At 39.5% G+C, this 15,315-nt stretch overlaps 1 protein-coding gene across 2 annotated transcripts in view; it reads right to left on the reverse strand.

The window, feature by feature from the left end:
- Positions 1-1,732: 1,732 nt before the first annotated feature.
- Positions 1,733-15,315, reverse strand: part of patz1 (POZ/BTB and AT hook containing zinc finger 1) — a 45,191-nt gene continuing 31,608 nt past the window's right edge. The window contains exons 3-5 of one of the 2 annotated variants that reach the window (XM_020528962.2): positions 14,682-14,853; positions 8,660-8,842; positions 1,733-5,647 (exon numbers count right to left, since the gene is read on the reverse strand). In XM_020528962.2, coding sequence (XP_020384551.1) covers positions 5,187-5,647; positions 8,660-8,842; positions 14,682-14,853 — 816 coding nt within the window. In that variant the 3' untranslated portion in view covers positions 1,733-5,186. The remainder of the gene's footprint in view (positions 5,648-8,659; positions 8,843-14,681; positions 14,854-15,315) is intronic. The other variant, XM_048611385.1, reaches the window with a different exon arrangement.

Raw genomic sequence — 15,315 nt, forward strand, 5'->3', positions numbered from 1 at the left:
CACTTCTGTAATATGGGTCTTGTGTTTTGCTCTACAGGCACAGTGCACAACAGCGCTTTGTTTTTGCCCGAGAACAGTTCTGTCGGTTTTAACAGAAATCAACATTTCAGACAGTGAAAGCAAACTGACCTGAAGTTATCCAAGACACCTTGCAATCCCCTTCCCAAGTTCTGACCTCACCTACTCACATCCTGTCTAATGTGAGGACCAGTTTCTATCAATGGAGAGAGTCTAGAGTATTTATCTTTGCAAAACTGATTGTCAGATGCCCCTCTGAAACCCAAAAAAGCAAGTCTCTATGCAATTAGTACTACCCACCAACTCAGAAATAAGAAGTAGAATTAAGCCATACAGGACAGTCATGATCCCAATTTAATCCGAATTCTCTACCTTTTCTGCATACTTTTTAATAGGTTTTGGAACCATGGTCACTATTCCTTACTGTTGCTTGGTCAATATTCTGGAACTTCTTCCCTAACAGCATTGTAGGTGTCTCTCCACCAAATGGACTGCAGCAGTTCCAGAAAGTAGCTCATCACTACCCTTTCAAGGGCAATTAAAGATGGGCATGGAATGATGGCTAGCCAGCAACACCCACATCCCAGGAATGAAAAACAATTAAAACAAATATCCTTGGAAAATACTGTGGTTTTTAACATTTTTTTTGGGTGGGGGAAGAAATGGGAACACTTGATTCCTGTCTGCCATTATTTATTATTTCATTATTTCTTCTTGAGGGATATTCAAAAACGTGCACTGCACTTGAAAGAGAAGCTGATTAATTTGAAAGAATACACGTTAAAGATGTTGCATGAATGCATCTCAAATCTCCTTCCTATAGTAGTGTTCATTCCCGGCCTAGCCAAGTAAAGGATCCCGCATTTCCAACCGTTTTCTCCACATCTGGGAACTTTGAAAGTTGCAATCTTGCAGCATGAACACAAGTCAAATAAACTCCACTAGGACTAATTCCCAACTCAGGTTAATCCATTCTTTAGTAATATCAAACTTCCATCAGTAGCTCTTCTCTACAGTAACATTTTTTTTTTAAGATGGTAGCTTGATTGATTTAAAAAAATACACGCTCTGTTTAAAGGTTCTCTTTTTCACAGATCACTATTTCTCAGAAACTAAAAATGCTCATATAAATCCTTTACATATGTGCACCCTCAATTTCTGCCTATCTCAGAAAGAGTTTGACACTTAACTGTTTATTTTCCATTCAACATTACAATACAGGATTCTAGATTTCAAACTCTCCCATTTGTTTGTTTGGTGTAGCCTCATAAAAGATTGCAGTTTATCTACATGTCAGTATTCACCTCATCTCTCGAAAGAGACTCATCTTGTAGGACACTGTTCTACTACTGTAGGACAGCCTCATGTCCCTTGCTTTCTCAGTATATGAACCTGAACAATTAATGGCAGCCAAGCTCCAAATGAGCAATGGAACAAATGCTGCCAATTTCAATCCTGTCTGCACTTAATCTGTCCTCATAAGCAATTTCTGGAAGGATCACAGAGTCATAGAATCCCTACAGTGTGGACTCAGGCTATTTGGTCCATCAAGTCCACATCGACCTTCTGAAGAACATCCCACCAAGATCCTACCTTATTTGATCGCTGCATTTCCCCACCCTAGACACTACAGGCAATTTAGCATGGCCAATCCACCTAACCTGCATACCTTTGTACTGTGGGAGGAAACCAGAGCACCCGGAGAAAACCCACTCAGACACGGAGCGAATGTCAAACTCCACAAAGAAAGTGCCCGAGGCCGGAATTGAACCCAGGTCTCTGGAACTGTGATGCAGCAGTGCTAACCACTGGCCACCGTGTCGCCCATGTCATTGCATAGCATTGTGGATGAGTATTGCTGGGGTACCTACTGGTGCTTTGAAGAAAATCCCATAAACATTTGACCTCCCTATACACCTCAAGCAAAAGTCACTGACCAAGTTGTTAGAAACAGAAACTTGAGTCCATTTTTCCCATTCCAAATCAGGAGCTATTGTAGGCATCCACGACACCCATACTACAATCTAGTCCAGTTACTTGACTCACCATGCCCATGGGTGGTATTGGAGGGTTAAAGCAATACCATTCTGACTTTGTTCCTTTATTTGAGTTTCCACCAAGTAAATACACAATAGTTAGCCTTTTAAAATGTAATCAAGCCTACAGAAATCTTAACTTGAACAGGACATTTATTGGGAAACTACTTTTGGGTTTATCAGGGCATCATTCATTCATTGGCAACTAAAGCATAATTTGCTAATAATCAGCACAAAAGTTCTGGATTTTGAGACAAGGAAGGAAAAAGAGAGAGAGTCAGTACTGTACACATAGTCCATGTCTAGCACAAGAGACCTAGCTTTAACACATTCCCAACAGATGCAATGAAGAAATAGCAGTATAGGCAGTAAACGAAAGGGAATTTAGCACCATATTCAACCAGTTCCTGTGGGTTGCCTCTGAATTACAAGTCAATAACACAACTCAGAGAATCTGTAAAAATAGATGATATGGAAACAGGAAAGTTCGCACTTGATACACTTTGTGGCAGCACATGGTCTGTGCTAGACTATCCTGAGGAAGTGTGCCAAACTAATGTGTCACCCAAGTAGAAAAGTATTCTATTCCCTAGTACAAAACCTCACCAAATATACAAATATGTATATATATAAAACAAGACGAAACATAAATTACTACATCCGTCAAACTATCCATAATTTTAATTTAATCGGGGACTAACAATGAAAAACCTTTCATCTCATCCAATTATAGAAACACAAACGAAAGGGATAAGAAGCAGATTCAGCTGTCCCTACTGTTGAATGGAGGTAAATTACATAGGCCTAGATCCTTTGAAAACCTATGTGGTCTCCTACATCAAAGCTCAATAGGCATCTCAAGCATATCACTGACCCAAACATAGATTTAGTTTAAATGCTGGTTCTGGTGACTGAAAAGACTTGTAAATAAGAGTATTTTTGTTTACAAATAAAAACATATATTTTTCTTCTCTCTCTCTCTCACTCACCCAGATTGCTGTGTTACGGTTGTTCCTTTCAGGTGCTATGCTAAGTCAAAAAACAGTGACAATAGGACATCAATAACAGAATTTAAGGTCATCTATCCACTTTCCCCCTCGTTCCCCTGACAAATTACTTGACTACTGCACAGCCACCTCCTAGCCTGCCAGGAATGTACAGCAGCACCCAACAGCTACATCTGACAGGCAACTTCTAGATTCAAAATTACCATTCTGATTAGAGTCAGCAATCTGAATATTACAACTGTACCATGCACAGAAAATGCAATTTCCAGCTTCATTTAGGGTCAGATGAAATCTGAATACTAATTGGTATTTACTATCATTTTATTGTAAAGATAATGGTTAATCTCATGTTCGTTAATCCTGTTAATTACTGAACATTCTTTTCTTTTAGCTTCTGCTATGCTGATCAAACTGCACTTTCAAAGCTTAATCACCTTATTTTTTTTTAAATGTGCACCATGGGTGGAAATGACATTGCATGGCATCATCATATTAATAAAATCATATTGCTCAACTTCAACTTCATTCCTAGTTGATAAATAAACATTAATAAAAATCAAGGGCCCCATGTAATGGTTCATTAACGAACTGAAGATCTGGTGCACTTGTCCCTTTGGACTTCAAAGACTTGACCCTCACAAGAAAAGCCTTTTTACTGTTCCATGTGGTTTTCATTCTATCTTGAAGCCTTCAAAAGCAAACTTCAAGTTTCACATAATCTGTACACAAAACACTTTGTTAATATCTAGCTGCTATCACAGGTTCCTTTTTCTATTTAAAAAAAAAGTACATCTCCTTAATATAAATTTGGCAAGAGAATGCTTTCATCCTATTGCTGTGTGCAGTTATTCACTGTTCTGAAGAGCTGAAAGCCTGCCAGCATTTGGTGCCAAAGGAGGCAACACTAATGGTTAAAATGCACAGGGAAGTGATACCTTCAGCAACTAACAACATGGTTTACATTAAAAAACGGGATTAGATGGAAGGGATTTTTGCATGTCCATGAACCATCTTGTGCTTTTAGTGGAGGGAAAAAAAGCACACAAGCTTTTAAAAAAAAATTCAAATTTCTAAAAATTAGGGCCTTGAATAAGGGTAAATGCTGGTAAAGAGTTGTGGGATTTCTCTCTACCAGCAGCTGAAGACTGCAGATAGAATTCACTTTGGAAATTGACAGTGTGTCTGCTCTAAAGGTTAACTAGAATGTTGTCTCATCTTTGTGCGTGCGTAATTGTAGATACGTTTACAAATATTTCCTGTACTGAAATCATAACATCTGTTGGTTTTTACAGTTTAGTTACAAGTCCCAAACCGCAATATTTGATGCAAACACATGATTTTGCCATATGTATTGCGTTCAGCAGTTTGGTGCTTGGTAATACCCTTTAAGACATTAATGTACTGTCCCTCATCATTCTAGCACATGGGTGACTCAAATAGCCACATGCTATCCATAAAAGAACTCGACAGTTCTGTGACTTGTGCATATAATTAAAGAGGGCACCCAACAACAATCAATGCCTTGTGAGTGAACTGTTCCTTTTTGGGTTTTTCAGTTATACGTTCTTTAAAGAACTTAATTTTTAGACGAAACCGATCTTAACACCTGTATATAAGTCATTCCATACTGTAGTTTTCAAAGTTAAAAGACTTCTTAGTGTATAATTTTAGAATTTTAAAACATAAGAAACAGGAGCAGGAGTGAGTCATTTGGCCTCTTGAACCTGCTCTACCAATTATTAATTTAATTTGGCAGACATGTTCGCTGCTATAGGGTATGTCTGCCAAAAGGACACAATGCAACCATCTGTGAAAGCAGTTCTTTGGAAATAATTAGCTGCTGGAGATAACTCCCAATTCGCACACTGAGAGTGCTACAAATACACCTGCTGCATCCAACTTGTGGAGCAATTGACACCTTCTATAAAAGGGCAAGGAACTGTCTTCAACCCAAGACAATGTCAAGGAGAACACCAAGTCTGATGGCCAGGATGGTACAGACCTCAGCACCCATTGTTTTGCTTTTGATGTCATTTAAAAAAAAAAACTTGGACAATCTAAGCACTGCCATTCACCAAACGCCGACCATCTTTTGTACTTTGAGAAGCTGTTCCTGGACGAGACCTCACTTCTGCTCAGCAGAGTCCTCAGTGCTCGGTTCAGGCTCTGGGCCAGGATCAGGATCAGCCAAAGAAGAGCCAAATGCATTCTGTACAATCTGAAACCCAAAGGACTCCAAGAGGGACATGTTTTGCTGGGGTGAAAAGGGTGAGCTTAGGCCACTGGGCAAGTCAGCCAGCGCACCTGCAGTGGGTTTTACATGGACCTTTAGCATATGCTTGTTCAGATAGGACTTGGATTTAAATACTGAGCCACACTCTGGACAGTTGTATTTCTTCGGTTCAGCGTACTGCTCGGCACTGGCCTCCATTTTCACTTTTCCGTTGTTGAGATCACATTGAAAAGACTCATCCTGGTCATGTTTCAGAGGCGACTTAAGGTCACTGATGTCAGAGAGATCACCAAAGGAGTCAGAGTTTTCCTGTGAGTCCTGATGCTGACACTTCAATCCATCCATCTCACCATCTGCAGAAACACAGCAAAATCAATGTTAGTCGCAGCCTGCAGTGGCATTAGAAATCAAACACAACATCCTCCTTAACTTCAGAGTCTCTGGCCCGCCTGTGGCCTTAAGGCTTGCTTCACTTTGCAGAATATGTTTTTGATCCAAGAGCTTTCCATTAATTTACGTACTGTGCATAGAACATTCACTAACAAACACTTCTTAAACCCAAATTAACTGTTTTCGAAGAGCTACAACATTTGGATTTGGTTGAAGGCAAACATCCCAGAATAATTATGCACTATTTATTTGTCCATGAGTTTAGACCTGAGGGAAAAATATTCTAGGCTCTCCCTTTTCTCTCCTCCCCAATGCTGTAAGCCTCTCAACCACCCAGAGTAAGCTATAGTGATGGCAGACGTGATAGGTTAGTGCAACCAATCTAGCATGGGAAGTTTCCAATATTAGTTAGGTACCAGAATAAAGTGCAAGGGAAAAGCCACAAGGAGAAAAATTGAGAATCCGAGATTAAACTTATGGGGCCACTCGTACTACAATATCATTACTACAGCAACACGGGGATCTACAGACAACAAAGCTGGTCTCAGAGTCTTAACAATAGATTACCTTTTTTCATAACTGGGTAAATATTCACGAGAAATTAAAAGCAATGTTTTAAAACAAAGCTATATACACTAAAATGAACATATAAAATAAACAATACATTCACAGCTACTAGGCATAATGTGTCAATGGAGGCCTGCTACATACTGTGGGAAGCTTGCGAGGAAAATCAGAATGCAGCTTTTTAATGACGACTACCTTTCAGGTTCACTCAACCTGAAGCAATACAATTTAAAAGTTGGTGTGTGAATGTGGATAATAACAAAGTAAAGCAGAATACAAGTAGGATGAATTAAAATAACTCACGAAGCCTCATCTGAAAACATCAGTTTTAAATGAGCTGGACTATTTTTACATGCTGCAAGTAACTTCATATTTTTTGACCATCCTTTCTCTTCAAGTGTTAGTGACATTGATAATTGCTGGTGACAACAGCTCATGAGACATCACTTCCTCACTTCTAATCACAAATATTTGGGACAGCTCAAGTTTTGTTTTAAATGGCATACGCACTGAAAAGCATTTATTCAACATCATTAAAACAAAAGCCCACAACTTAGCATCGTTTTAAAACCAAATTTCAAAAGGTTGTTTTTCTTCCCCAATATTGGCGATAATTCTTCAAAAGAAATTACAGTATTAAATTTGGTTAGTGAATAGTTTAAGCACATTCTCAGAAAATTGCTCTGTTCCCAACTTGGATGATGATTGACCCATTTAAAGCAGACAGTTTAAATTTGTCGCAGACTACTACTGGAAGGAATTACAAACAAGCGTGCACCTCATTGTGCGATTTCAATTCCTATTGGTTAAACTACCTTCACTTTATAGTTAGTTCACCTCAACTTCAGCTATCTCTTCCAAAGTCTAATCAGTCCTTTGTCACACAGAGCAGTTGGATCTCATTCAACATTTTTTATAAGAGGCATTCTTAGAAAGGCATGACGTGACAGTTTTTCTCTGCTCAACTGAACAATATACATCTCTCCTTTGTCCAAGCTGTTGCATGGGAACGTGAGCAGGTGTTTCCCTGTCACATAGGGAATTAGTGCAATATCGCTGGAGCCATTGAGAGCTGAATGCAAGATGGCAACCATTTGGAATTAAATTTCAAAAGTGCTATCACAGTCAGATGAATGCAACAAGCTCTATGATAAGATCAGCTTCTTTGATTTTGCATGAACTGGGCCTCACATTATGTTTAGTTTTTAATTTGTGACCCATATTATACAAGTGAAACATCCCAACGCTCATTCAAATACACTGCTTTAAGTTGGGGGTTTGGCAGTGAAACATTGGAAGGGCTGAAATAATTCCCTTTTAACAGTACTGTAGTACCCATTACAATTAATTAGGAAAGACGTTGCCTAGCGCAGCACTAGTTTTAGGGTATAACTTTGACTGCATACATTTCCTAGCATTTGACTGTCATTACAATGCCCAGTGAGAGGGTGGAGTGAGCAACAATGACTCCTACAGCCTTAGAAGGCAGGAGGGGGGACAAATGCCACAATACTGCTCACACAATGCTATCCACAGGCCTCTACTCATAAGCGCACAAGCTTGACCAGCAAAGAACAACAGGGAATGCTCGCTGCTGCAGACACTGTATAATATCTGCTGACAGAAAAAAACAACTGAGGGAGGAAATGAAACTTCATAGACCACAGACGTTGCTATCTTCTCTGCAAATTCTATATCAGGATTCTGCAGTATGGTCACTACTATTGGGATGATAGATAGGATAGCACAGAAAAGTTTGAATTGGATAGTGTGGGAGAAATCAGGCCCTTTGTCCAAATGCCATGAATGTTTGCTTTGAATAAAATCTACCTATTAACACTACTGTAGTCTGCACTGTTACTGTGCTCTTGGCTTTGCCTGCTGAGGTCTCCAATCACATCAGCGTAGATTCCATTATCAATCACTGCACTCACATTAGCATTTTGTCAGCAACATTTCCCCTTCCCCTCTTCTCCAAGTTGTTGAATGATATTTCTTGGCTCCAGTCATTCTCCACACAGAAACAACCCTCTATAATGTTGTGTTATAAGCAACCAGAGACACAGAGGCAGCATTTTTTTTGTTAGCTATTCTCAAGGATATTTTGTTCCTCTGCTCATGAAGAGATTAACACACACTTAAAAAAAGTTGTTCCGGACAGACTGTTGGGGTTGATAACAGCACCAGGTAAGGGAACTCTCAAATACATACCTGTGCCGTCACTCCCCATCACACAGATAAGAACTCAAGTATTAATCTAACCGCTCATAACATAATCCCCTCAGTAAAACATTTATTCCTCAGCAGGTACCAGTACAGATTTACAATAGGATTTGAGTCAAACAATGACTACTTCTGCATCGACCTGCCCACTCACACAATACAAAGAATGATGGCAGTTGGCTTGCCTTGTAACGAGCGTGTTCTGTCAAAGTGAAAAGCCATCTCCCCGCTCTGTGTTTGCTTGTGAATCGTGATCTGAGGCTGGGGCTTGCATCGCCTTTCACAAGGGTCAGAGGTGTGCGAGTTGGGCAGAGGGACACCATGGTGGGTTTTAATATGGACCCTTAAGTAGGAAGCAGTAGAAAAACCTGAGGAAAAAGACAGAAGAGATTCTGTCACTCCGTCAGATGAAACCCAAACTCTTCCAAGTCTTCTGTACATTCAAAATTAGAATATGCCACCAGTCTGATCTCTAAGGGGGCTGCTTATGTCCAATACATTTTCGTCTGAGCAGCTCTCCCTTCTCACTTTCCCCCTGTATACATGACACTTATCAAGCTGACTGCTTTGACTTGGGAGAGAAAGACAGTTGTGCTGTCACTAGGCTTTAGCACATTTTATTGGGCACGGGGGAAATACAAACTACTACATTCTCATGCTTTCGTGGCACTTTTGCCCTCAAGCTGGTCTCAGCAAGGCAATTACAAATGGGACATGCACAATCAGCACTTTAATACACCAATGTTTTACAGCCCCAATTATTCATTCCAAATACAACTCAAGATTGGACATGCAAAGTCCAAATGTGTAAAATACTTTCCCAAACCGATACAGTGCGCTGAACAGTTTGCTTTCCATCTTAATTTCTCTTTAAGCAACATGCCTAAGCAAAATCTACCAGCAGACATCCCCTGGATCCAGGAATAGCGAATACAGGAAGCCACTAACAAGTTCCTTGTGCTAAACATATCAGTCGAATGGCAGGCTTTGAACTACTATTAGTGAGAATGGTCCTTGCTAAAGAGGTTCAGGACAAGCCAACAACCTCCACCAATGGGGTCTGATTTCGAACGCCTAATGCACTTAAAGGACACAAAACAATGCAGCGCACTGCACAGACGTGTCCCATCTACAGACTCTAAGTGGTAGATTAATCATCTTAAACTCAGTAAATGAGGGAATGATTGTTTGGCTCCAGGGATTTACATTCACTAAGTACAAAGTGAAAAAAAGCTCTGAGTCAAGGACGGCCCTTCAGTCCACTTCTTTAGATTAAGTTTATATTTTTGAATATCTAACTAGAGGGATCACTATGTGGAAACCATGTTGGGTGGGCAGAAGTGGACAGTTTCCAATTTTAGCCGGGTCACCTGTTGGTACATGGCATGGGATGGAGGTTCGATGTCAACCTAAAAGAAAATCAATTACAGTAGTTTTCCCTTAGTCCTTGCGATCCAACAGAACAGGCAGATGCTGTCAGAAGCTTGGTTTATCTGACCATTCAGTAGACGGCTGCATACAGAATGTAAACACGTAGGCATTAAGTAATTACAAGGGTACAGAACTGGACTTTGGTTTGAGAAACTTGACTCTGAACACAAAATTTCAAATTGGATTTGCACTGAGGCAAACAAATCCTTCCATCCCAGATCAAACTGCATGCCCGTTGGAAAGTTGGGAGTGAACTGGTTACGATCAACCCATCCTAGGTGATCACCATCCAAACCACACTAAAACGCACATTAGTTCAGAGATTCAGCATGGTGATCTCTGCAAAACTGACAGTTCAATACTTCTTTCTAAAGTAGTAGTGGAGTTGCATGAGCAAGAGTAGAAAGAAATAAGGCTAGAAAAATGAAACAAAAAGAAAATACATACTGAATAATATACTGTGGCAGCAGAGTTAATAAATTGAACCACAAATAGCAACTGTAAAAATCCTACAGTGATTAACTATCCAGAACAGGCCATCTGATAATAGTTGGCAGTCATTAACAAAAATGGAACTATTGAACATGAGTGAGTTGATAGAACAGCCAGCCACCAGCAACAGCAAGCAAAAAGAAGCCAAAAGCAAAAAGACATTGGATATTCATAACCAACTCAACAGCCAAAAAGACAGCAAGCCTCACTAACGAGCAAGTTCAGCTCACTTACAGTTCAGGCATTAGTAGCCCCAGTATTATTACCATGCGATGGTAGGATAGCCTGCAGAGGGTCACGTACTAACAACTGGCAGTTCAGTGGAATATCAGAAAGCAGTCAGTGCTTGTGGGACCTTAGCACAGTACAGTGAATGCCTTCAAAGAAAGGATGAGATCAAACTGGTGGAACTGAGGTAATGGTGTGGGGTGGGGGCACATGCTTACCTTTTAAAAAAAAAATTGTTCATGGGATGAGGGCATCATTGATCGGACCAGAATTTATTGCCAATCCTTAACTGCATGGAGGGCACTTGTCAACCACATTGCTGTGGGTCTGGAATCACATTTAGACCAGACCAGGTGAAGACGGTATATTTCCTTCCCCAAAAGGACATTAGAGAAGCAGATGGGTTTTTATGACGATTAAAAACGGTCTGTTTCAAGGTCATCATTATTCTACCTAGCAGCTCTGCATTCACTCACTTCACATAGCCATGCAATGACTCAGGATTAATGCAGTGCAATCTGTATCTTGACCAGTAGTCAAAGACTTTGCTCAGACTATGTATTCTTATCAATCTACATCATTTACGTTCAAGGAAAATCTCATATTCATCACACATTGGTTTGAGTAGCTTGACTGTGAACACAGAATTTCAAATTGGATTTGCACTGTGTCAAACAAATCCTTCCGTCCCAGGTCAAACCGCACTCCTGGTGGAAAGTTGGGAGTGGCTAAGATCAACCCATCCTAGTGCTCACCATCCAAACATGCTTGAACGCACGTTAGTTCAGAGATTCAGTGCGGAGATCTCGATAATTCAATATTTCTGACTAAAGCATTAGTGGAAATGCATGAGCAAGAAATGAGAAATAAGGCAAAAAAAACTGAAATAAAAAGAGGTTCACCTGATCTCTGTAATGCATCAACTAGCCAATGTTGTATTTGCACTGTTCTTCATTAAACTGGACCTCACACTGCACGGTTTATCCTTGATTTCTTTTGTGTTGCAAAATAAACATCAGCTAGACAGATTTATCTGGAAAAGCTTGCTTCCTCTGAAACTGGATCACTGTTGACATGATCATCTAAATAATTTCTCTCAAAAGTCCTACACTGACCCTTCAAACACTGGAAACACACGCTGTATTGCTCTCAGCATCCTGGTTATAATTATCAAACAGGTGCTTTACATCACATATTGGATAAAAATACTATCACACTCAAAAATCATGACTTGGTTCACCATAAAAACTTAATTCCAAGGCAACATGATGGCTAATATTGGAAAGAGAAAGGTTATCAAGTTGGCAAAATAGAGGCGTTCTTGTAGATTGGGGCCAGAAAGCATTCTTGTGGTTATGTAGATTGACTTTTATACCTAAAAGTCACATATATAATCTAAGAACATTTGGGGTAACCCAAAGAAAATGTTGCATTGTGAACATTGCTCAGCATAGAAAGATTACCAGATTTCACGGGTATAAAATTTAATTAAACAGGGAGATGGGAGGTGGGCAACAAAGATGTTTTACAACACATATTGGCTGTAAACAGAACTTGAGATGTAAGAGTGTCACTTTTCCCCAGAGTAACGATAAACTTCGTAACATAATCAAATGTTTGTCTTTGCGTAAACTTATGGAGTGAAACTGGTGAAGAGAATAGGTACAGCTGATGCCAAACGGCTTTTTAGATTTAACACCATTCTTCTGGTTCTGAAAATAGCAAACAACCACCCCTGGAATAAAAAAAAGAAGAGTCTGACCAAGAGTCTTGTCACACTGGATGAGTTCGTTAGAAGTTGCGTTGTAGAAGGTGACCCTGCAGAACAGCAGCAACACCAGTTATAGAGTGAACTTGCGTGGCAGTCAAATCTAAACAGTGACGCTCAGTAATCATCAGTTTGACCATACACAGCAGCACTTAAAGCTTAGAGAAGCCCAGAAAATAATCATGAAATTATCTATACTTACTGAGCTGCTGCTTTCTAAGATGGCGGCAGTACAGAAAGCACACAACGATCCAATTTGCTTTCTTCTATCTGCCACCTATTGTGTACTTTCGCTGTAGGAGTTACATCATTATAGAGACTTTTGATATTTTTCATGAAAGGGACGTAGTAAGCACAATTTCTTGATCTAAATGAAACTACAGCAACTGAGAGCTCAAAGGACTTCCCATTAAAATGGCAAATTCAAGGATTTTCAGCGCACCAATCTGTAAATCAAATACTACCAATAATAGAACTGAATGGATGATATGTACATGGAGAAATATGGAGAAAATAAATTATGGTCCTAACTGAACCTTGGGGCTGGTTAGTTCAGTTAACTAGATGGCTACAGCGTGGATCAGATCAATGTCAACACTGTGACGTTTGACCCTCTCTCTCTAGTTGAAATGGGCTTAGGGTGTGTCTCCACAGTCCAGTCTTTGGGAAAAAATCATCGTACACTGCTTACTTGCGGTGAATAATTGCCAAGGACCTGCCTTCAGGCAGAGAACTTAAGAAAAATAAATGAGGACCTGTGTAGGCGGATTGGCAATCATTTTTAAATTTCTCATAAACAGGACACCAACAAGCAATACTGCAAATCCAATCTTAAAGATCTTACAGCACTACCTTGACTGATTAAGGCAGTTATCCTCAAAGTCACAAGAACAGATTACCTGATCATTATCACAAAGCTGTTTGAGAGAGTTTGCTCTTTGCCAATTGGCTGTTGTGTCTTCTACATTATAGCAATGACTCTGACTTCAAATACACGTCATTTGCTGTAAAGTGCTTCAACATGTTTGGTGGTAATGCAAAATGTTATATAGTAAATGCAAGTCTTTAACACAAAGAACAAAACGTGCACTGGTCAGTTTGGAGACAGCTAGCATTTACAACAATGCAACCTGAAAATTCTGTTCCAATTTTAAGAGCAAGAGTGATACAAGAAGAACAATGAGACAACAACAACAAATCTGCAGAAAAATAATCTTGTGTATTCTAGGGTATTTTTAGGATAAATCACAAGATTTGTAGGGTGATAGAAGTCTTACATCATGCACAACTGTATAGTACAGTATTGTATTTATCAATTAAAATGAGGATGAAAACAGAATGCCTTTACTATTTTCCATCAACAGCACTTAGTTGCTGTGAAAACTACAACTTGAAATGATGGGGTAAAGACAAAATAAATCTTAGGCTAAATAAACTAAATGAATCACATGCTCAGCATTGAAGCTGACAGATGAAATCACAAGTCAATCAAATTCTAGTTTCCAATTTCTTGATATTTCACAGGATGGACTAGTAAAATCATGCGGCCTTTTCAACAAGTTTCCATATAAAAATCTTTACCTTCACCCTCAGCTGGTCAAAACATCCAACTGTTAATTGCTTCTTAAACATCCCATAAGACTTTGGCACAAAAAGAATAAAACAAGGTCTAACCTTAGAAGTAAGCCACTTTGAAAAAGAAAACAAAGTAAACCTATAGTAGTCAGTTTATAATTGCTCCATGTCGATACAATTCTTGAAATATTTAAGGCTATAACCAAACTCAATTTCAGCACATTTTTGATTAATATCATCAGATTCCCATTTATTTACCAGTTTTCCAATGGCAGTTGTTTACCGATTGGTAAATTTTCTACTTTTCTATCAACAATGTGCAGTTAACAATGATTTCCAAATTCATTTTTGAGATAATTGGGTTTAAGTATGATAAATAAGTTACATTTGTGACACTTTATAGTACTGTATGTATTCCACGGGGAGGCCAGGCTCATGCTAAACATACTGCTTAATTAGAGGTTACTAACATCTTTCCAAGTACAGAAAAATTTAGTTGTCTTTTTCAACTTTACCATAAAACACTTCACAATTAAGCCATGATGCAAATTATTGCTAACTTTTACTTTGGCTTTATTATGAAAAAAAATTTCCTCAGAGATTCAAAGGTCATCTCAATTGGAGCAACTTTAAATGAGGTAAACAGGACAGCAAACTGGGCTAAATTTTAAGTGACTGCACTTTAATCCTTGAATTATTTTTTTAAAAGTTACCTTTGTTACAGATGTTGCAGATGTTATTTGGTCCTTCATTATGCTTTTTGACATGATCAGTCATATAAGCTGCACGTAGATATTTCCCACACACCTGACAGGGGACTTTCTCCTCATGGCATGTCAAGTGAGAACGCAGGCGGTCTTTGGTCGCAAAGGAAGCTTCGCAGGTCTGTGGGAACACGTGAACAAAAAGGAAATCATTCTGGTTGCCTGACAGTACCAGTGGCATTAGCTGTGACTCCGTTAGTCACACTTTTGCCCCTGGGCCAGAAGATTGAGAGTTCAAGATCAACTTCAGGAACTGAGCACAAAAATCAAGCCTAATACTCCCAATGCAATGCTAAGGAATGCAGTGCAGCTGTAAGGGTAGTCTTTTGGATGAAGCATTAACCAAGTCACAACCTGTCCTCTCAGGCTGACCTTTTATTTATTCATTTTTCAGATAATGGGCATCACTGGGCAGGCCAGAATTTATTGCCCATCCCTAATTGCTCCAAGAAGGTAGTGGTTGAGAAATAGTAGGAACTGCCGATGCTGGAGCATCTGAGATAACAAGGTGTAGAGCTGGATGAACACAGCAGGCCAAGCAGCATCAGAGGAGCAGGAAAGCTGACATTTCAGGTCTGGACCC

Source organism: Rhincodon typus, chromosome 24 (assembly GCF_021869965.1).
Source record: "Rhincodon typus isolate 14 chromosome 24, sRhiTyp1.1, whole genome shotgun sequence".
NCBI lineage: Eukaryota > Metazoa > Chordata > Chondrichthyes > Orectolobiformes > Rhincodontidae > Rhincodon > Rhincodon typus.